Source organism: Lampetra planeri, chromosome 35 (genome assembly GCF_965212315.1).
Source record: "Lampetra planeri chromosome 35, kcLamPlan1.2.h2, whole genome shotgun sequence".
Classification (NCBI taxonomy): Eukaryota; Metazoa; Chordata; class Hyperoartia; order Petromyzontiformes; family Petromyzontidae; genus Lampetra; species Lampetra planeri.
Window position 1 is genome coordinate 5,882,387 of NC_136141.1, and position 24,147 is coordinate 5,906,533.

The 24,147-nt window shown below is 46.3% G+C and overlaps 1 protein-coding gene across 2 annotated transcripts in view; it reads left to right on the top strand.

Moving 5' to 3' along the window:
* LOC144730341 (centrosomal protein of 112 kDa-like) overlaps nucleotides 1-24,147 on the top strand; it is a 198,927-nt gene that overhangs the window by 165,582 nt on the left and 9,198 nt on the right. For both annotated transcript variants that reach the window (XR_013587810.1, XM_078611086.1), the window contains exons 25-26: nucleotides 6,519-6,620; nucleotides 15,230-15,294. Coding sequence is in view for 1 of the 2 variants with exons in the window: in XM_078611086.1 (XP_078467212.1) it covers nucleotides 6,519-6,620; nucleotides 15,230-15,294 (167 nt within the window). In the remaining variant the exon portion in view is untranslated. The remainder of the gene's footprint in view (nucleotides 1-6,518; nucleotides 6,621-15,229; nucleotides 15,295-24,147) is intronic.

A 24,147-nucleotide genomic window follows, 5' to 3' on the forward strand; every position in this document is an offset into this window, starting at 1 on the left:
TGAGAACTCTAGTCTCATGCTCTGCAGCTGGATCTATTGCTTAACTTAGATAGTTTAGAAGATGATTTTCATCACACAAAATCAATACTGGGCTGACACGTTGTGTGCAATCTTACCTATAAAAGTACATTTTTGTCTGTCCGTCTCTGTCTGTCCGTCCGTCTGTCTATGTACACAACTTGCGACGGATTGATCTCACAAACTGTGGAGTTTACGTTTAAAAAAAGTAACCAGATACCACGTAATAAGCCCCGTGGTGAGCCAGCACTATTCATATTTCACATCCATCAACTTTAAAGTAGTTAAATTAATAATTTAGTACTATTATTATATTACTATGCTGAGCGGCTGACACGTGGTTCCCATCGCAATGCACACACGCGATCGGTGGGTGGGTGGGAGGGGGGAATTTTTAATTTGCGTTTAAAATGCAAAAAAAATACACCGGACTGTGGTAAAATTTTCACACTGTGATGTCCCCCCCCCCCACCACAATATGTGCACTTACTACTATAGGGTCGGTAGATACTACTATTATATCCCTTAGATACTTTACTGTAGAGCGGGCGGGGGTAGCAGCCGAGCCCCAGCCTGCCAAGGTGCCACCTCGGCCGGCTGGGCAATCTAGGCAAGGCCGGGGGCTCTTCACGGGACTAGGCCTCGACGGCACTTTGTATACTTACTAGATACTATTATAGAGTCGATATATACTATTATAGAGTCGGTAGATACTACTATAGAGTCGGTAGATACTACTGTAAAGTCGGGAGATACTACTGCAGAGTCGGTAGATGCTACTGTATAGTTAGTAGATACCTTTGGGACAGCAGAGACACCAAGGCGCACTACCACAGGCTGGACTGGCCACAGCGGACCGAGTTCTATATGGGGAGGAACAACGTCAAATGGGAGCCACTGGTGGACCCCCGGAAAATGCTGATGCCACCACTGCACATCAAATTGGGCCTTATGAAACAATTTGTCAGAGCTCTAGCCTTAAAGTACCTTCAAGACGTCTTCCCTAAGCTGTCTGAGGCAAATTTCAAAGCCGGTGTCTTCGTCGGACCACAGATAAAGAAGATCCTGGAGTGCAATGAATTTCCCAAGAAGCTCACTAGTAAGGAGAAAGTGGCTTGGGACAGCTTTGTCGCAGTGATTCGTGGCTTCCTGGGCAATCACGAGGTCGAGAACTACGTGGAGCTGGTTGAGACTTTGGTGAAGAACTACGGAACAATGGGCTTTAGGGTGTCCCTCAAAGTCCATATCCTTGATGCTCATCTTGATAAATTCAAGGAGAACATGGGAGCGTACTCAGAGGAGCAAGGCGAGTGCTTCCACCAGGGTATACTGGACTTTGCACGCCGCTACCAAGGACACTATAACGAGAACATGATGGGAGACTACATTTGGGGGCTGATTCGTGAAAGTGATTTACAGTATAATCATAAATCTCGAAAAACTACTCACCTCTACATCTTTTGTAGCCAATTATGTATTATTTGAGTATAAATACATGATAATTTTGATTCATATGTTGGTTTTTTTCTGATTGTGAATGAAAAGACACAAATTCGCCCGTTTTCTCATTGAAAATAGGTAAATTTCGAAATATCACTGTCCTGGTCACAAAAGCAAAGTTTGTGGGGAATAATAGCCATTTTATGTACTTTTTAGGCACAATCAATTAGGAAATAATACTTACTACCCAGGAACACAAATTGCGTTACATAGTGTTATCAGGAGGCTCCAGCATTGAGATGTTTGGTCAACATCATTTTGGGTGTTTTGCATGTGGGAGGAAACTGGGTTACCTGCACGAACCCTACGCTTATAAAGCTCCACTCGGATAGATGTTGGAATCCCATTGCCCTACTGCCATCTCCTAGCCTCCTCACAGCCCAAGCGTAAAACACCTGGTAGACCCAGGAATTCACCAATCCAAGTACCACTTTCAATCACGCTTAACATCCAAGATGGAACACATTGAGGGTGATTTGGTCAGAGGCAATCAATTTAAATGTCCTTCTCTGCAGACTCAACTGCTAGCTCAAAAGACAGTATACATCATTGATATTTGCCTTCCATTAAACGTGGCCAGCCTGTCGTGGAAATATCATTTAGTCTCAAAGACTGCCGTCGATCATCGCAATGCCGCATCTCGAATTTCGAACCAACAGATAACAGCCGCAGAACGTGAACAAGCGGGCTGAATTAAATCATCACAGGTCTGCACCTGGGCAGCAAAATAAATAAATAGTATTGAACGAGCGCATTAAAAAAGCTGGAAGCAGCCGAAGTTTTTGTGATGCCGTGATATTTGATCCCCGGCGATACGGCGTCTCTTGGCCCGCCGATGTGCGCGCGCGCGTACACAATCTCGTGCTGGCATTGAGACACTCGAATTACACATAGACACGGTGTTCTGCCGCCACCACACGTGTGTGTGTGTGTCGTTAGCGCCAAGCACGTACGCGGCCTGCGTTTGCGTCATTGAAGGGGCACCATAATGTACGGCGGTTTCGCTAAATGGAAATGCTGGTATTTTTTGCATACGTGTTGTTTTATTATAAATAAGGGGCCCACGCCTATTGAAAAAAAAAAGTCAAATTGTCTCCCCTTTCAAGTATGTAGAGTGGGTTGTGACAGTTCACCGATGCAGCGATAGGGAGCAATTGTCGATTGTACGATAAAATGAATCGAATCTGAAGCGTGTGCGTCTTGCTGGAGTGAGTCAACTCTGTTTCTCCAGGAGATAGAAAACGACTATAGTTTCGGTAGATGCTACTATAGAGTTGGTATATGCTACTATAGTTTCGGTAGATGCTACTATAGAGTCGGTAGATGCTATTATAGAGTCGGTAGATGCTACTATAGAGTCGGTGGATGCTACTATAGAGTCGGTAGATACTACCGTAGGGTCGGTAGATACGACGAAAGTCAGTAGCTAATACTACAGTCAGTAGATACCACCATAGTCACGATATACTGCTACAGAGTCGGTAGGTACGATTATAGAGTCAGTAGTTACTACTGTAGAGTTAGTAGTTACTACTATAGTCAGTGGATACTGCTATCGTCAGTAGTTGCTACTATAGAGTCGGTAGATGCTACTATAGAGTCGGTACATACTACCGTAGGGTCAGTAGATACTACTTTCGTCAGTAGATAATACTACAGTCAGTAGATTGTACGATAAAATGCATCGAATCTGAAGCGTGTGCGTCTTGCTGGAGTGAGTCAACTCTGTTTCTCCAGGAGATAGAAAACAATCCATTGATACCACCCAGAAAGGGTGTTCTGGTTTAAATCGTAAGTTCAATTTCGAAATTGTACAGGGAAATAAAACCATCAGTAACATAACTCTGAACAAAAAAGTTGAAAAAACTAAGGTGAAATTGCGTGTTACATTACATAAGTAAGAACCAATGTTTTTTTTCGTACGTGTTGTATGTGATTTACAACATTCACTTGTGGATAACGCGTAGAATTGCGAGGGAGGGACGATTAATTATGCCCCTAGTGCAATGCGTCTGTGCTCATTTCCATTTGGTGGTGCTAAACCAGTGGTGTTGTTTCCACATTCGCATGGCGAGGCCTTGGTCAAGTCTTAGGTTAATCACTGGTGACTCTCACAAAGTGCTACTCGTGTTAAAACCCCAAGAGGGATGATGACGGGTTGAGTCGACTCCAGGCTGGAATTTGAACTTGCGACTTTTTTTGTTATTGTGAGGCAAAGCTCTCCAGTCAAAGTGTAATAAAGGACTCTTTCACTGTGTCTGTCTCCGTTGTCCTTTATTCGGGTTCTTACAACTTGTCCCGCACGGCCCTCGCTCAGAGCCTCCCCGCTTGGCAGCTCGACACCTGCCGTCGCTCCCGTAGCCTTTCTCCACTCCGATGCAGCTCCGCTGCAGGTTTCCTTGTGCAGTCCTTCGGCTGCTCTCGCTGCAGCTCCACCGCTGCTCCCCGTTCCTCCCTTGCCCTGGTCACCGCTGGACGACGGTGCCGAGTCTCACCGCGTGGCGATCTCGCCACTCTCCACTCTCCGCCCTGCGTGGCCTCACTCTGTCTCTATTCCCAAAACTCTCCCCCCGTCTCTTCCGGTTCTCTCCCTTAAGACCTTACCCCTCTCTCTCACGTGACCTAACCCCTCCCCCCGTGACGTCATATCTGCGAGGCCGTTTACGCCCGCATTACAAAAGTGCCAACCTGGCTCGGCACTGGCCCTTGGCACTCGGTGAGTGATGGGCGTTGGTCTCCGTGCTCGTCCCTTCCCCGCCTCGTTTTGCCAGGCGTGGTGTTCGGAGATAATCGTGCACGAGGCACTCAACCAGCAGCGTGAGGTGGCCTGTGGAATACAGTACAGCAAGCAGGTTACCGACGTTCATATTTGAGTGCGATCTCCGCATTTGCTTGGAGTTTTCTCCTGGCATTCTTTATTTCTTTTTCATTTGCCAACAATACTCCATGAGGGGAATTGATCATATGGGTCAAGCCTGACCCTTCACGAGGCTCAGCAAATGCTTTAGTGCACGAGCTAAGGTTTCTTGTTTACTACATTGGTGATGGGGCTTCGCTTGAGGCACAGATGTCACCGTGCGTATTGCGCACGCTGGCTCTAGCTGAGAGGTGACCGGGTTAATTGAGAGCACAAATGCTAACTGCCAGCACTTCTGAGATCAATGGTTCAAATCATAGTATCCTGTATTGGAAAGAAAAAACCTACAGGTACTCATGCTTCATTGGTTGTGTGATTTTACCTCCATGTGTGTACATTCCCATAGCTAGGGAGAGAAAGATCTTCACTCACCCGGATTGACCATAGGAGGACGAGTGTTGTTTGCAAGTTCCTATTAAGTCTACAATATGACTCAGGAGGGTAGGAGGGTAGAATGACGAGTATCATGTCTGGTCACCTTTCACCGTGCTAATGTTGTTGTTGTTGTTTGACTTGCATCCCACTGGGATTTTTACACAGCGTTGGTGTACGGTGCTTTTGTTCTGAAATACTTTGCAGTTCTTTCCTGGATTTTTCTGTTTGCGCATAGTAACTTTAAGATGTTTTCTTTTTCATGTTTTTGTTTGTTGCGGTTGCACCCGATTCAAGAGCCGAATGGCTCACAGGGCTTTACCAAATAAATGAAACTGAAAACTGAAATATCACACCGGGTCAGGAAACTATTTTCTCTGCTGCCTCCCTCCTAGAGGAAATTTCCTGCCGTTACGGGCGCTCGCCTCAAATACCCAAACTCAGCATAATCCACCGACTCCCACCTCCAAATTGCTGTCTTTCAACTGTGTGTGTGTGCCACCACAAATGGCAACCACACCTAGAGCCCTTACAACAGTTAGTTCCTTCCCTTGTCTCACAGCTGTGTTTTTCCAGCCGTTTATGGGATTACGCAGGTTTTCGCGGTTGTGCGGTGTCGCTGTCTGATGTGTTTTCTGCTTTGCATTGTTCAGTTTGATGTCTGGCATTATGCTGCACGTGGTGCTGGGAGCTTATTCAGGACCCGGATATATATACACGGCAACGGTGAAGTTCCCGAAGAAGCCTCCGGCACGTTGATGAGTGAAATGTCGGATGTTGCGCGAAACAACGCGCGGTACGACTCGTAAACGCTTCAGAGAGGCAGAATCAGAGTCTTATTTTAGACTGCCGGAGAAATCCAATGAGCTATGAAGCTCTCTTTCCACAGACGTCCAGTGTGGGTGGGTCAGCAAGTTACAAAAGAAAACAATACTAAACAAGGATATGAGTGTAAAATAGAGACAATGGAAAGCAAGTCACACGCAAAAAGTCTGATTTATGACGCTTGGGCAAGGCAGCAAAAACAACAACAACAAAACCCAGACCACGCCGAGATAAAACCACACAGTAGTCGTCCCTCAATAAAATGGGACATTGACATTGAACGATCAATACTCTTGGAAGGATCAAAAGTTACAAATCACATTGGCAAATGTGACTGTATCCAGCACTAATCGTCCGCTTCAGGATATTATTGTTTTGAAGGCATTCGTGGGATTCACAGGATTTGTGATGCATTGGCCGAATACATCGCGTCGTTCGCTGCCAGAAGCCGCTCACCGGTCAGCTAATGGTGATCTGTCGCGACTCAAAAAACTTGCGGGGTCTGCTTTTGATGTAGTCACGTCTTATTCCCTCACTTACAGTATGTAAGATTGTAACCCGGTGGAAATCTGCCGAGACAACGTATCTTTTTTTAAAAAGACACCCTACCTCCTGAGAATCTTTCAGAATGCAATGTTTTGTTGCGGAAGTTTATTTTACCGTCTCGCCATGATTATTCCTTAAAAAAATAATTCCCAGCTACACGCTTAATTTTCCACTGGGTAATGATAATATTGTGATATCGTAACACTTAGTAATAATGTAATAATTATGATAACGATGATAGTTACGGTTATCGGTGGCGGTAATTGTGCTAATAATACGACACTACAGAGCACGACAATGTCCGTCCTCTCTCTTTCTCTCATCCCACCCTGGATCAAAGATGACACATTTGCGTCAGGAGCATGAGGGCAGGATGAAAGGACTCGTGCCCGCCAGCCTGCGGCAGGAACTGGAGGACACCATCACATCTCTCAAGTCGCAGGTGTGTGTCTCAACCCACACACTGACAACAAGAAAAAGACAAAGATCTCCCGTATGGCCTCCATGGACTGTTGGGGGAAGTGCCTTAAGCGAGCACTTGTGAAGACCGACACGGCGTACGAGCTGGTTGGTGCAGCCCGCGGCGTGCCTGGCCGTCTTTGTCTCTAGATTTGAAGCTTTCGTGACTGCAAGGATTCATATTCTTAGGTTTTTTCGGTAAAGTCACGTAGGTAAAAAATTAATAAAAGTAAAATAAAAATAAAATAAAAATCACGACGTTTCGGAGGCAACACAAGCTTCCGTCTTCAGGTGGAACCGTCACAGCACGATAGCTGTATCAAGTGAGAGTGACGGTTCCACCTGAAGACGGAAGCTTGTGTTGCCTCCGAAACGTCGTGATTTTTATTTTATTTTTATTTTACTTTTATTAATTTTAATTTTTTACCTACGTGACTTTACCGAAAAAACCTAAGAATATGTCTTTGTCTCCCCAGCGGTGATGTTTACACACCGCCGCACTACGGCGAACAGCTTGGGGAGGCCCTGGACCAGTGCAGATATTTGTCACTGATGTTGATGGTAAACAATAATCGAACTTGGGTTGCTGCATTTGTAGTGCAATGCACTACTGTTCCCCCCACAGCAACACAGATCCATAGTTTAGCTTTAACAGATTGTTGGGGCAAGTTCCGTTAGCGAAGGCCGGCACGGCACACGAGGCAATGGGTAACCAGCACCACGCCAGGCTGCTTTTGTCGCCCCAGTGCTGATGTTTACACAGTGCACCGGATACTTATTTAATGTTTAGTCGTCACCGTGAATCGAATTTGAGACATTGGATTTGCAGCGCAGTGCGCTAACCACTGCACCACCACTCGAAAACACACATGGACAAATGCATATGAACACATGCACTGCATCACCTGTGCTCCCCACTGTACCAACTGTTGTTGCGTTTCAACCGCCCAGTGCTTCACTTGTTGTTGTGAGCATCACTCTGCGCCCTATCCTGTTGTTGGGACAGGACCTGACCCTAACTACTCTGTAGCATCCTTCACGTGCCTCCTCGACAGAGGCCGATCTTGATACCGCTGATACCAGTCATCTGCATCTTTCCCATAGCGCATCCGCTGATCTTTTCTATAATCCGTGCCATGCACGTTTAGCCCCCTCTATCCTGCCAAACAGAAGCTGCTTGGGCATGCGGTGGCTGGGCATGCGGGCTACATGACCCAGCCAATGCAGCCTTGCCTGCTGGAGGAACTGACTGATGGGAATATGTTCAGACATATCAAGGATCTGTGAGCTCCTCACACAATCCAGTTTATTTAAACCCTGGGTGGATCGTAGGTAGGCCAGCCTGAATATTTCAAAATAGTGCAGTTGTTCCTTTAAAGGGGGATACGTTTCATAAGCAAAGAGAAGGAAGGGCATAACTCTGGACGAGAAGACCCATGACTTCATACGGAGCAATAGGCCAGTGACCTGAGTCTTAGCCGTGGCTAACATCAGTATCTCAACCGATCATGGGCCTCCCTTCATCCAACCTGCACTTACCAGCATGGAGAAGTATGGTCAAACAACTCCCATGATTAGCACGGCATGGGGTGGCCTTTATCCGGTCGTGAAGTGGTAAAGAGCTGGAACTTATTAACATTACAGTTAACATTTTACTTGGCCATACTAATTTTAACATACCCACTTCCTGTTACATTGACATTATACTGAATGTTATTAATCTTGAAGCCATGGTCACTTGCTGAGCAATCAGTGTGACGACACATAATGTATTCAGTACACATTTTTCCCTGCTGTACGTATGCAACAGTAGGTGCTTCTGCATGTAATTCTAATACATTGTTTTTTTATATTATTGTACAGTACAAATTCTTTAGTGGGGGTTATATTCAAAATTAGCTGGCGGTACATCAAATTGCATATATTTCATATGTACATGGACAGTATGTCGAACTTCTTTCACACTATACATAGCCAGCCGTGCTGATCGGAGGTGCGGGGGAAGGACAACAAAAAGCAGTTCGAAATGAATTAGTTTTAAATCTAGATTTAAAAGCATAGCTCCAGTGGCTTCCTAATGTGTGATACACGATTTGAGCAACGTTTGTGAACCGCTGCTTTAGTGCGTGTGGTTTACGCGTTAATCTTACCGTTAAAAACAGCGGTCACCAACCCCGAACCATCGCCGCGTATGCAACGAAACGTTTAAGCCCAGCAAGATGTCGCCCAGCACAGTAGCAGGTACAGGCTAGCGCGCCGGACTCGATCATCCTCAAGCGTTTGGTGAAAAGCTCACACGCGAAGCGTACTTTATTTATTTGAAGCGAATTTGCACGTGCTAATGTTGGATTCCGCCGTCTCCAAACTGCCTCGTTGCTCGTGTTGGCGCTTCTCAAAGTGGGCGACCTCTGCCCAGCTGTCCAATCCCAGCCGCCACCCTTAAGCCCCAGAGATGAGTGTCATCAGACGAGGACCAAACACCTCATAGCGCCTCTTACAAAAATTGAGAAGCCCTGTGCTTAATCTGCACTCACACACACATACAAAGATCTCCCATAAGTGCTGTTTGCGAAGACTTGAGGGGGTGGGTGGCCAACACCACGCCCGGCCGCATTTGTCTTCTACATCAAGTATTAATTTAAGGCTTCGTCAGCCGAGGGTAGGTCCTGGAAGAATTTGACTAATTACCACTGTTAATGGACGTGAGCGGGAATGTAATTGGGGTCGCTGAGTTCGTAGCACAGCGTGCTAATCACTGTACCACCACTCCCCACATGTTCACACACATGCACACGCACAAGCATGTACATAGCCATCTCCTTGCAGACACACAAATGTGCAGACACACTGCAGTTTCACACAAATGTAACTCCCTTACAACATTAGCCCACAATCTCCAGGAAATTCGCACAAAAAACTAAACTCGAAACATAAATTAAAGTTACACCATCCAAGTCCTTAATTTTACCAAGTGAGATCCCGTCGAGATTCATACCATATAATTTTAAAAAAAGTTTTGCTGGCTGGCTGGTGCACGGGCAGGCAAGTGAGCGGTGGTGACGTTACCTCCGCACAGCGTTGCGACGAGTTCGTGCGGCGTGCTGACGTCTCGCCCCCCACCCACCCTTCACCCACCCTTCACCCCCCCCACCTACCCTTTACCCCCCACCCACCCTTCACCCCAGCCGTGGATCTCACGCTAAACCCCGGCTGTGTATCGCCGCAAATGCATGGGCCCTGCCAGTGATTAGAGAAAAATAAAGTGCCATAGCAGGCACGCATGGACTTCTAAAATAAGTGTGGTAGTTCTTTCACGTGTCCAAATATATGAAATGGCTCTCTTGCGTGACAGTCCCGTATTCGAGGAGTAAGTTGCCAGAACCTGAGGTCAGGATCATGTAAACAATAATCCACAGTCCTTTTTCAATCCACTGCTGGATTGTGGCCTCCCCAAGGCAGTCACGGGGGCTTTTTTCACCATACTTCACCACGCCGGTCAGTGTCAATTGGCGACAGGGTACTCAGTAGCGGTTCACCTATAACTTGACACCGATGTTAGCCTTTGGCCAGGAATTTAACTCAGGCGAGGGATGGTTAAAATTTGCTGAAAATAAGATAAAAAATGTGGGATATGCCATTAGTTTTAAATTTTATTCCCACCTTTAGAAACTAATGTTCTAACAGCATTGCCAGTGTTAAAAACATCCCACAGTAGTGCATGTGAAGTTTGCACACTTCATATTTCATTGTCAAACCTTTTTTTATCGCCTGTCCAGCATTTGGTAAAACCCCCCCTGGCTGTTGCAAAAAAAACTAATATATCTGGACAGGTAGCTGAAAGGTTGGCAGCCTTCACAAATGGGAGGTGTAACTTTCCCAACATTATTTAATACGCTGGATAAGAAACATATAATTATACCCAATTACACATGGTTGGGAGGTAACTCGCCACAGATCACCGCAACATTTTGCACTTAATTACCAGCGGGCAGGTGACCGTCACACAGGTGACATCTCGAGCCACCTGCCCAAGAGCATATGGTGATCCCACCGCTATTCCTAGCCTCCCAGCCCTGCTTGCCGACGCACCTGCACGTGCCCGAGCGAGCGACGGACTGCAGATGCGCAAGCGGCACCCGCCAAACCCCGCTCCTGGCTTTGACATCTCCCCATGGCCTTCCCCCGCCCCTCTCCATCCATCCACCCACCCACCCACCGCTGCCAACAACTGCCGAACCCAACCCAGTGGCCCCGGCGTGAGGTACTACGGGGATGTTGAGCCCCGGCCCACGCGAGCGAGGGAGCGAGAGAGCGAGCGGCGCTGGCAGCAGATGAAAAGCCCCGCACGGCGGTCCCCGCCCTCCAGGCGGCACGCGGCGCTTTGTTGGAGTTGCCAAGCGCTGGCAGGGGCTTCTGAAACATTCCTTTCCTGGCAGAGAGCGGTGGATTAATATTAAGCGCGAGCTGCTCGTGTTTTTTTGGCACCGTGCGCGCGGCACAGTTAGGTTATACTTTACGCACCGCGAGCCTCCCGCCGCTGGTGCGTGTGTGCGTTAGGAGGGAGGGAGGAGGAGCTGGCGGTAGTGGTGAACGTACTGTGCTGGAAAGCTGGCCACTTTGGTTCGGTTCTTGGCATCGGCCGAAATCGTTGCCAAAAATCATAAACTTGTTCTGTGCCTCCCATAGGTTGATTCCGCCTTCATGTGAGTGCCTGGTGCGGTGTGTAATCATCAGTACCGGGCAGACAAAGGTGTACTGTTAGCCACACCGGCCACTTTTGTGCTGTTCTGGCCTGAATAGGTGCTCGCTAACAGAACTTGCCCCAACATTTTATGCAGGCTATAGGGGGGGGGCGGGTCTTTGTCCTAGTTTATTTTTTTATAACAAATTGTGAGCCAAGGCTGTTCTGTTTTTTTTTAGTCTCTGTCGCCTCTCACTCGCCCTACGCCTGCCGCATACCTCGCTGTTTATGGTGCAAAGGTCAGCTCCAAGGACGGGCAGTGTTAAGTGTCACAGATGTGTTCATCGATCGCCTTCCTGCATTCCAAGACTTTGGTTTCACAACTTTTCTTTAACGGCAAGACGTCATGTTTAACCCATTCATGCCGAAACGACCCACACATACAGTATACGCGTCGCTGGTTTACCGACCGAGTGGCATTGTTATTGGAGCTATTGACTCGTGATCAAACAGCGACCGAGTTCAAATTCCAGTTGCGGTGAGTCAACAGCAAGTTGAGCTTTGGAGCGACGAGCCCTCGGAACGGGAATGTGGAATTTACCCAACTGGCGTAGGGACTCCGACAGAGATGATTGCCGCCCCACGCGCCTAAAACGGAGGGAGACACTCCGTTTTGTCTGTGACAATTATTTATTTGCATCTCTGTGCCTGTGTGTGCCTCGTTTTTTTATGTAGCGTTTTATGACAGTGACGCGTCCTTTCATTTCAAGTGGGTCTTTGTGTGTTGTCCTCTATTTATTTAATTGTTCCACTGCTGATGCACTGCCTGGTTTTTTGGTGTTTAAATATTTTAAGAAGGAATTTCTAAGAAGGGCCGGTTCACGTGTGTGTTGTTTACATTTAACGTGTCTTGGTCTCGCTGTGATGGCACAGCCGTGCCACAGTGCTAACAGACAACAAGGAACTCCACTGTGCATCCAACACATTTGCTGTGATGCGTAAACTTTAGGCCTCATGGCCAACGGCATATTGCTTGAATATTTTACGGAACGCATTCCTGCCAAAGTCAAGGAACAAATGTATTTCTTCTGCCGTTTGAAACTTATCAATGAAGCAGCACTAGTCTATGTGATCTTAATTGGCCCTGAGCCAGTGGTGGCAATTCCACATTCCCAGGGCAGCAGATGTCACAATTTTGGCTTCCCGCAGAGTGGTACTAATTTCATTAAGCGACCATGATTTGAACTTGCGACCTTGTGATTGTGAGTCAAGTGCTTTAACCGATGAGCCACCTGGTTTGATAGCGGGTTCCTTTGCGCTACAGAATTCTCCGAGTAACCCGTTGTGCTTAAGCAGGACTTTACATGACTTAACTGCATTATCTTCTTGGTTCTTTCGGTAAAGTCACGTAGAATAATAAAATAATAAAAATTAATCATAATAAAATAATTCTCACGACGTTTCGGCCACAACGCAAGCATCCGTCCTCAGGTGGAGAGCAGGTCTGTCGAGAAGACACGTCGTGAGAATTAGTTTTTAAGAAACGTCGTGAGAATTATTTTATTGTTTTATTTTTATTATTTTATTATTTCCATCCTACGTGACTTTACCGAAAGAACCAAGAAGATGAATCCCTGCAGTCACGAAAGCTTTAAATCGAAATTTAACTGCATTAGAGATGTTTTTGCAATGCTCAGAAATCATGTTCAACTACTTCATAGAATTAATCAACTGCAAAGTGCTCTGCTTCGAGTATCTCCTCTTCAAGAGAGCTATGTAATAAAAACAATCGGCAATGTACAGCTTACACTCGTTTCCTAGTATCATCTGAAGCTCTACCCTAAAATGTCAGTGATGCGAGGCGCCGGCCTGTAAATGGGGCGGAGCCACTTTGTATTATTTAAAATAAGAGGTCTTCAAATGATACGCAGGTCCCAGTTCACTGTCAGGACAAACGGAGCTCTGCCCATTTCGCAAATACGTAACTGATGCATCGTAGAAGTTCCCTGTACCAGGTGAAGCATTACAAAACAAGCGGCATCGTTTAGCGTTTTGGGGATCGCCCCCTCGTCTCAGATTCTCACTTGGAGGTGGAAAGCTTCTGTAGACCGCCACTCTCGTTTGCTCACGTGATTTGTACGTGGGGCATTGCACGCTGGTCTCATATCCATAGTGCCACTTTGTTTAAGAATGTCTATTAATGATTGTAACCGTCTCTCAAGGTACCTTCACCAAAGTCTGCTTTTAAAACATATATACCTAAGTGGTCTCTCGCAATATCGGTTCAATAAATACACAAAACGCACATCAGCTGAACACGTTCGTCATTTACACCGTCTCAAAACGGAAAAAGACGAATGGCGGTATTCCCTCGTTATTCACGAACTTACGCGAATCGCATCTGGGACGCTACACGACTGCATAGAGAGAAAGTGATGAGATCAAGTGATGAGATGCAGTGATGAGATAAAGTTATGATGCACAAAATCATCATAATGTAAGGTCGGTTAATTTATGAACTTATTTAAAACGATAATAGTTATTTGTATTTACATTGTTGATTACAACCAATTGTTCGTGTTATGATACTCTTCATGTATTTAACAGCTTATTTATGTATTTATTTAAGGTATATGATTAAATTGGCCAAGATCGTATCCGCAAAATTTGCTGTTCGTGAGCATCTCCGGAACGTATCCCTCGCGAATAACGGAAGGGATAGTTTAACACGTAGTAGGAGGCTTTCGCGACGAACATCATCCATAAAAGAGTTTATTTTGGGTTAGATCGCGAATATATATGAATGTGTCGTTAAAACTCGCCACCACCCGGCACAGCCAACTCGTAAGGGTTGTCACGTAAACAGAACGTGGCCAATTCGTCACTGTCACTAGTACGGTTGGTACGGCTATTTTAATACACACAATGGACAGGAAGACAAGATCAAAGGGCTCGCATAATGCACATGCATAATGAACGTTGACTCATTCATCTACCCCCCCCCCCGTCACTTTGGCAAGAGTGCAGAAGCGTGGTCACCACATTTATACCTCTATATGAGGAACGAAACAGGTGGACTTCTCCACAAAAGTGGCTGTCACCTGATGTAGCTAGTTGTAATTACTGGCGAAACGTCGTACTCTGTTGTGGCTTGGCTCTCCAACACACCAGTGTGCTGTACTAGTATACTACACTATACACTCCACTATACACTACACTACTATACACTACACTATACAATACACGACTATACACTACACTATACAATACACTATACAATACACAACTATACACTACACAATACTACACTACACACTAGTGCTGTACTAGTGACGAATTGGCCTCGTTCTGTTTACGTGACAACCCTTACTAGTTGGCTGTGTCGGGCGGTGGCGGGTTTTAACGACACATTTATATATTTACGCGATCTAACCCAAAATAACCTCTATTATGAACGAGCTTATACTGTGCAGCGGGCCTGACGTGTCGGGTAGTTAACCTTCTACACAGGAGAGAGGGCAGATAGGTTCTTGTTTGGTTGTCCTAGATTTTAGTTTGATGTCCTTCCGATGATACGTATGGTGCGAAAGAAGTTCAACACGCAGACATGCACACAATTAGCTGACTTTACAGCGCAATTCGGTTTCTCCGTTAATTTTTTTCTCATCGCGAAGAAACCCGCGTCCCCGCAACCCCCCCCCCCCACTATTCCCCCCCCCACTATCCCCCCCCCCCCACTATTCTCCCCCCCCCCCCCGTCCTTTAATGGGAGCCCCATCAACCAGATGCACGGCGCGCCGTCTCTCACGCCGCAGTGCGTCTGCACCCGGGCGAGCGCCTCTGTTGACGTGCGTTTATTGAATATTTTATCGCCACTCGTTGTCTCCATTGTTCCCACTTGTGCCCCGCAGGTGGTCTCCTTGCAGAAGAGAGCAGCTGTTCTGCAGGAGGAGCTGTCATCCTGCCAGCTCAAGAGGTTTGTTGCAACTCCATTTAAAAATAACAACATAACACTGCTTCACCATGAAATCCGTACAGTCAAGTTTTCAGCGCTATGATTGAAAACGCGTTGCCGTTTGGCAGCCCCAGTGGATGAGTGGATGGAACCGTCAATGTCACCACCACCACCATCCATTACAGCTCTCAGCATCTCCTTCAGCATCATTCACACAATACAATGTGGATTTATGCAGCGGTTGAATGCGACCGCATCTCAAGATGCTGTACAGAAACTGAGAGGGCTTCATAGGCAGAGAGGAAATAAGCAACGTCTTCAACGTGGATTGATTCAGGGCAGAGAGTCAACAGGCACGAATCACTTGTGGGGGGGGGGGGGGGGGCAGGGGGAAGGGAGCTTCCAAATGATGTGGACAGCAAGAGAGAATGAGCAGTCTTCCGCCTGAACGGTACTTGACTGGGGGCTTCGATAGAAAGCCTTTATTACGGGAGTGGAGGGTGGTGCGTAGAGGGGAGTAGAGCGAGATGAAAGGGAGAGGTGAAATGGGTCGAGTCTAGCGAGGGGTCTTGATGATGGGGAGTGCAAATTTTAAATGAATCCAGGATGGGATTGGGAGCCAGTGGCGGCATTGGAGAGGGGCCTGTGTTGGGGCGATGTGGGCTCGCTTACGGATGCAGGTGAGAGAGCTGGCAAAACAGAATGTTGGAACATCTGGAGGTTGTAGATGAGGGGCTTAGGGAGGCCGTGGAGGAGTTGCAAGAACTCAAGTCAGGATGTGATGAAGGCGTGAGTGAGCCAAGTCACATTTATATTGTCTCGGTTCGTATTCGTTTTGTCTGGTGAACTCAATCTCGTTTGATCCATCACCATGAATGTAACACATAGTGACAGCATTTTCTCCTGACTTCCTGAAACGGTAGATAATGGATTTTCATACACACGAGCTTGAGAACAATTTTAAATTGCTCAGTCGATGCATTATTAAATGCCTATGTTTACCACCATTGTGGACATGATCACATGACACTGTTTATCTGCCATGGGCTAAATGTTGAAAATTGCCCCACAATTATTGAATTACTCGTAACCCTTGTGATTAGCAGTAAGGGGGAAGTCAACGTGTTTTGGTCCAAACCTCCTTCAGGCAGTGCCTTTGTCTGAAGAAGAAGAAGAAAACGACGACGACGACGACGATGGTAATGATGATATAACACTTAGGGGTTCGGATCAAAGGCTGTCGCTGGCTGAGAGACACACGGTGGTTTTTTTTTGAACACCGGAATATTTCAGCAAAGTGCATCGCATTCCACGGTTGATTGCAAGCACGTGTGAGGCCTCGGCAAATTCTGCTTCGGGCGCACAGGTGGAGGAACCTGCGTGTGTGTTTCTGTCTCCGTGCCATTTCAGCACCTGGACCCGTGATGTATTTATTGCAGTGTGAAGGTTTAACTGTGCACTTTTTGACATCATCCAAGGGCTGTTGTTCATGACTTTCCGACACGACATTTATCATTTCATCGAAGCCAAGCAATGGCAACTGCGTATCGGTGCAATATCTTGTATATGCACATACCGCTTTACCAGCATTAACAGCATTAATGCATATCCCTATTGATAAGTTGTGCCTGCTGCTTAGAAAGGTATTAGGATTTAACATCGCCTCGCAGACATGAATGCCGAGGCTTGCAGAGGCAGACTATGATACCATGAGGATTCCTGAGCCAGATCTAGGGCGCATTTAAGATTCTTAGGGTTTATTGTCAATGCCTGAGGCATAGTAATGGGGAATTACTTATTTGTTTATTATCTGCATAACTCGCTTAACTGCTGTTTTTAACACAATACAACATACTATGGGTTCACGTAACATATGCAGTATATATTTTCACTCCACAGTAAAGGCATATTCACAGCGGTGAGCTGTGAATGCTGCGTGCTGCCGAAAAATGCCGTAGCACTATATAACACACGACTGCATCTGCACTAATCATGTGGAGGAGCGCCGCACGTGGCACAGGAAGCTGCGCGCTCAGCTCAAGGGCACAAGGGCATTCCCTAAACCTGGCACCAAGGCCTTGCGGAACTAGTGAACTCGGCCGCATTTCAAGAAGCCAAAGGTCAAAGCATCTTGCAACTCAAACGGGCAATAGGGGCGGCACTCATCTTCCTTGGCGGCCGTGAGCCAGTGGCGAATTCGAGGTGGCCCAGTCGATGAACAGGCTGAGCGCTGGCGAGTTCCACCAGAGCGGTGCTTGTGCGTGCGACGATGCGCTTTGGCGACACCCGACCTGCCATTGAATTAACGGCAGTACAACATACATACACACACACGGCGGCGAGTTTAGCTCTTTTACCGCGGCGTCACCCAACGGGGTGATGGGAGTCGACCAGTGTTGCCCCGGTTTATATTTAGCGTGGTATTGAATGTGACGCACGGCCGCTGCGGAGGCAAGTTGTCACCGGATTGACAACGACCTTTTTGATGTGGAGTGTCCTCCCCCCCCGCGCGCGCCACACGCACACTGAGGTGACAACCTCTGCCTCGCTCCCTCTTTCCCTCCCCAAACTCTCTGTTGGCCCTCCACCGTAAAGACTGATCGGGCGCCAATAGCTGCTGCAGAACTAAGTTTCGTAAATAAATTAACCGCACTTCTTTTGCACGGCAAGAAACTACCGGCCAGGGCGGCCTTGATGTCACGCTTTGCGTATGGATTTTGGCCCTGGCCTCTCTCGACTGCAATAAAGACGCACAATCATAGATTGCTTAGCACTACCCCTATAGAGTGTCGTTTTTGGATAGGCTATTGCGCTGAGTTGTGAGGGGGTATATGCTCGTTTTCAGAGTTTTGCTTTAGTTTCCCCACTCAGGGCCCTTCCCCCCCCCCCCTCCAGTATTTCCAGCCTCCCGTAGTACTTGGAAACTGCGACTGGCAAGTCTGACCACTGAGCGTTTAACGCGGTCATCACTGAACCAGTTTGCACAAAGTTAACGGTCCAATTCTTGGATCCGCCTGATAACTTTCAGCGGGGGATTATCAATTTGCACCGGCTGTCACACACACGTGACTGCTGCAGAGATGTTTGACATTATTATTGTTAGAGGATGCCACAGTGTGTCAGCATGCCAGTCCCAATCGTGCCCCCCATGACGAACACACGTTTGAACCCTCCACATTGTGTTCTTCTGCCTTTGGAAGGTGTTCAGATAGCTGCTTCGTGAGGCCATATGCTTGATTCATTATGGAGTATTAGCATTTATATTGGCTTTCAATATGGCCATGTATCTACAGGCCTTGTTGGTCCTTTGTTGTGTGCATGTCCCCACATTCTTTGCCAGATAGTTTAATTGTACATTTTCTGCACGATTTTCCATGGCTTGGGCTTCAGAGACATTTGCATGGCATGAATGTGTTATGATTTATGGTCAAAATATTGATGTAGCTGGTATGTTGCGTGATGTTATTAAATATTATTAAATGCCGAGAGTTTCGTAAGGGATTTAAAGCCATACAAATGCGAAATCCTCTCAAGGTGTTTCATAAAAGTCCTAAAGAAACCGAAGCTATTCATTCCCCCAATGTTTCCGCTTGCTAATTTAATTCCACGTTGCGCTGATAAAAGGCAGCGTAATGGAATGAGACACAAGGCGAATATTGGCCAACATATCCAGCACATATGCAATGTGAATTTTGCTCGTGGAACATTATGGCTTGTTGAAAAGTAAAGTTATCCACGGGAACAGGTGTTCAGTTCTCTTTACCATCCGCTCGATCGTGGCTTTTTAAAATTGTAATGTTTAAGCGCCGCTAATGTGACGCAGTCTTCAACGCGATATTAAGTTTGTGCCTGACTGTCGAGTATTTCCATGGAACTCGATCCTTGGCGAGTTCAGCGTTTTATTTCATTTTTAAATCAACTACGGCTGCTCTTGTTATTGCCTCACCAAGCCATTGACAGCCTCGCAGTGAAGTGCACTGGCTCATAATTCACATCTCCCCCCCCCCCATTGGTGAATGTTTCCACTCGCGAAAAAGCGGCTGCGAATCGGTCAGTTATTCAGCTCGTGGGTAATTAGTGTACCACTGGCGTGGCCTGTTCGTTTGTGTCATTTTCGGGTCATCGAGAAGAAGTGATTGCTTTTACAAAACTAAGGGTTTAGAATCGTTTCAACTTGTAAAACGCCGCACAGTACGTATGTATAATAGAGGGTTTTTTTGGGTTAGATCGCGTAAATATATAAATGTGTCGTTAAAACCCGCCACCACCCGACACGGCCAACTAGTAAGGGTTGTCACGTAAACAGAACGTGCCAATTCGTCACTAGTACGGTTGGTACGGCTAATTTTATACACACAATGGACAGGAAGGACAAGATCAAAGGGCTCGCATCATGCACATGCATAATGTACGTTGCCTCCTTTACTCCCCTCCACTTTGCGCAAGAGTGCAGAAGTGTTGTCATCACATCTACGCCTCTATATAAGGAACGAAACAGGTGGACTTCTCCACAAATCTGGCTGTCGCCTAATGAAGCTAGTTGTAATTACTGGCGAAACGTCGTACTCTGATTGTAAATATTGTGGCTTGGCTCTCCAACACACCGGTGTTGCTGTACGAGTGACGAATTGGCCACGTTCTGTTTACGTGACAACCCTTACTCGTTGGCTGTGTCGGGTGGTGGCGGGTTTTAACGACACATTCATATATTTACACGATCTAACCCAAACAAAAAAACCTTATGGATGATATTGGTCACGAAAGCCTACGTTTTTAACTTGTATGTATGTATGTTGAACTTCTTTCGCACCGTACGTAGCCAACCGTGCTAATCGGAGGTACAGGGAAAGGACAACTAAACGAAAAAATATATTTTCAAATAAAAAAGTATTCGCTCACCCTCGAAGAGAGATTGACTCGCAGGCACGAAGAACCACAGACAAACGTGAAAGCCGCCAAGCAGCGAGCTGGCACCAACAATTGCCAAAGCTTAGCGTTCCCCTATATACCAAGATGTTTTCAGCCAATTAACGAGTGCTTACGTGTGGGAGGAAACTGAAACACATGATAAAACCCACGCACGTGAGGTGATAACACTCAGTATTCGCATCAGTCACATTCAAGTGTTGTACCCCTTAACACTGGGGCCATAGGACAACGTAAAGCTTTGCTGGTGGCCGTGAGTCAGTGATATAGATACAGCATTCCTACGCCACAGACAAGTGTTAATGTAGAATGCCTGATGAGATGAGTCAACTCTTAATTGTTTTTTTAAACGTGCAGTTAAAAAAAAAACGAAGAGTTCAATGCTCTCATAACATTGTCACCAAACCGAATATGATATAATAATACCATCCTGTAATGCTATACACCATATTTAAGCTAATAATGAACAGGCAGGAAGTTTGCCTTTTGGCCTTCCAGACTAATGTTGTACCAGCAGCATTTCTAGACAAACTCTGGACTGATTTCAACTTTCAGGTCTCATCAGCAGAATCAGGCGTATTAATGGTGTCCATGCAGCACAAGGACAGAAAAACTATCGGTTGGATGATCATCGGTAATTAATTTATAATCAAACAGGAAGTTCATTACCCAAGATCCTTTACAGCACGCAATACGCTTTACAAAGTTATCATCCTTTATGCGTAAAGTATATTTAATATAGTTATCCCTGCTTTCCCCTTCAATCATCAACAGTTAAACTTGAGGATTATGGATTGCAGATTATGGCTTGGATTAACGGTTTGTGGGTTGTGATTGAAGTAAAGTTAGAGGTTATGGTAAGGGGTTGAAATCTTCGCCAAAGGCCAAAGATAAAAGGCGAATTAGCCGATGGTTTACGCAAATTATCCAGTTTTCGAGGTGGCACGAAAGCGGTCGCGATCCAAAATAAACGTTTGACTTTCACGGCACGAGCCCGCACTGAAATGAAAGGCGCAAACTTTTTTTTGGGATTGTCGTGGTGACTTTCTAAATCTGCGTGGAATGACGTTTGACAGTTGGTGACTTGAGGCCCGCGCTGTGTGTTCTTGCCGATCCTTGGGTATGCTGTGAGCAGTCCCCCCTTGCATTGCCTCCAACTCAACCTCACTCCCGCGCACAGTGTTGGGGAGTTTTGCATTACTCTAATCAGATTACTGAGCTTGCAATCTCATTCCAACTCCCACCCCACGATTTCCAACTACCCCCCAACCCCACGTTGATTAACCCTTTCCCGTTTCGAGACGACCGCAAGTTGCAGGGTGGGGTCCCCCGTTCACCGCTGAATCTCGGAACGCGCGAGCGACTCGGCATTCATTTGATTTAGAGAGGCATAGCGCCGCTGTTTTGAAGACGTTGTGCTCACCGCAGAAAACTATAGCGACACGACCGCACTCTTTGATAGCTGGCGCCAAAATATGCCACTCCCACATGGCCTTATTCTTCCGATTCCATTCGGATGACGTACACTTTGACCCAAGAATGGATAACTATTTATTATGTCTTTTTTTATTGTATCTCGTTTTTTTTCTCGTTTGTACATTTTTTTAAAATCTCGCTCCATTAGCCTGAATGTAATGTCAGAATCGGAAGCTTTGTTTAGACAGCAGGAATCTGATGAGCTAGAAAGCTCTTTTTCACAGATGTCCAGTCGGGGTGGGTCAGCATGTTATTTGTTTATAAGATGCCATTTTTTCTCATGTAAGCTTCCGTGCATGTATCGTATGCATAATAATAGATTTTAATACTGGTAGGAACCACCTGGTTCCACCAGCCCACAGGGGATTATTGTGTCCGCCCGTCCCTCGTGCATCCAAAAATGGGAGGGGTGGGGCTGGGTGGAGAGGGAAGGGTGGGGAGGGGCTGGTTGGGGGGGGCTGGGTGGGAAGGGGCTGGTCACCCCGTGGTGCCCTTATAAAGCTCAACGTTTAACCTACTCACGCCGGCTTGTGACCGACCTCACAGTCGGCCATATTTGCGGAATACACCACGCCGCCATTGACCCTGGCCATTGACCGAGCAACCCAACGTTCCTACCAGCTCCCTCCGCAGGAATGTGTTTTAATCAACACATTGTTAAAATGCCGACGTTAACCAGAGCAAGTACTAGTACTCTCTTGGTTTACTATTGCAGAACTGTATTTAGTGTTTAATCGCATTACCATTACTTAACACTTGACAGTTTACGACTGTTTAACAATTACTTATTTTTTGAAAGAAAAAAAACTTTACACATTATCATTGTCTGCTCTCATCTATCCACTGCTGGATGAAGGCCTCCAATAGCCGTTGCCCATATCTCACGGTCTCGTGATGCAGCGATCCATCAAGCTCCTGTGACAGCAACACCGATTGCTCCGCTTTGTCTCCGTGGTGTCACGTGCTATCGGGCGCTGGCGTTCTCCCGACTTTGGCTGCCACTTCGTCGGATGATTCCCCGAAATGAAGAAGAGGGCGGGCAGGGGGGGGGGAGGAAACGATGGTGCTAGCAGCTCTCGTTAATTTGACGACAGCAGCAGCAGCCTAGCTCAATTAAACGAATATGTGTTACATTTAATGGTTAACTAATCACGTTACGTTATGATACAAAATATAAAATCGGTCATTACGCGACTAAAAAGTGCTGAGTAACTGAATATGGGTGGCCCACGTGACTGTTTTGTGCGTTTAGTTTGTTGTCCTTCCCCGCACCTCCGATTAGCATGGCTGGCTACGTACGGTGCGAAAGAAGTTCAACGCATACGCAGGAGGCGATCAGTCTGCGTAGTCAAGGTGTGCCTTTAAAATGCATAGGCACCATTAATCGTGGCTTGGCGCCATAAATCACCACGATGATTTGCAGACGTTTTACCTAAAGGGACGCATGGCGGCTGATGAGCATGGAAGGCGTTGTTGTGTCTACGTGTGGCGGGAGCTGAACTCATGTCCCGAGGCTTGCAAGGCTAACACCTCGGTCCCACGAGTCATCGTGCTGAGAAGGGAAAGCACAGCCTTTTTTGAATTATTACACGTTTTATTTAACTCTGTCTGTTGTCGTATTCCTCAAAAAATCTTGTAACTAAATTTTAACCCACTTCCCAATGTGCTATCGACTGCAAACTTGGTATACTTATGTCATACTGATGACAAGACTATATTCTATCATAAAAAAATCTAAAGCATATATTTTAAAACATTATTTTACACGCTTTTGATAAACTCTGTCTGTTGTATCCTCAACTCTGTTGTCGTATCTTCAAATCTTGTAACTCAATTTTAACCCACTTCCCAATGTGGTATCGACTGCAAACTTGGTATACTTATGTCATACTGATGACAATACTATATTTTATCATTAAAATAAAAAAAATTAAACAATCTTTTTTATATGTTATGGTTCGGCTTGGGTCTAATTGTCCACGCTCAATTGGCGTTGGCTATAAATCACCACGGCCCCTTTCGTTATGGCAAGCTTCGCGGCCACTTCCTGGAGTCGTGGAGTTCTTCCATTACTAGTACGGTACATTTCATTAAAGCGTGGTTTTAAAAAAAGTAAAAAAAAAATATTACTAATTTTAAGGGCAGGTGAGATAAGCCTCTTCTGAGATGATGTTTCTTGTGGGGCACCTGGGTGCGTGCCCTGCACCTATCTCCCAGCCGTCCTTTGCCAGCTGCTTTTGAACTGGTAGTTAGGTCGTGAGCAAGCGAGATGCTTTTGAGAATATCGAAGCCGAGAACGGGCAGCATCATGAATGCCAGAAAATCCAACACGCATGTGGGATTTTATATGAAATACATGTGCGGTGTGTGTATGCTGTGTGTACAGTAAGTACTGATACGAGTTCAAACCGTGCCCTTTACCATCTTTGTATAGAATTGTAAAACAGTACGTGTGTAGTTGCATGTGCACAG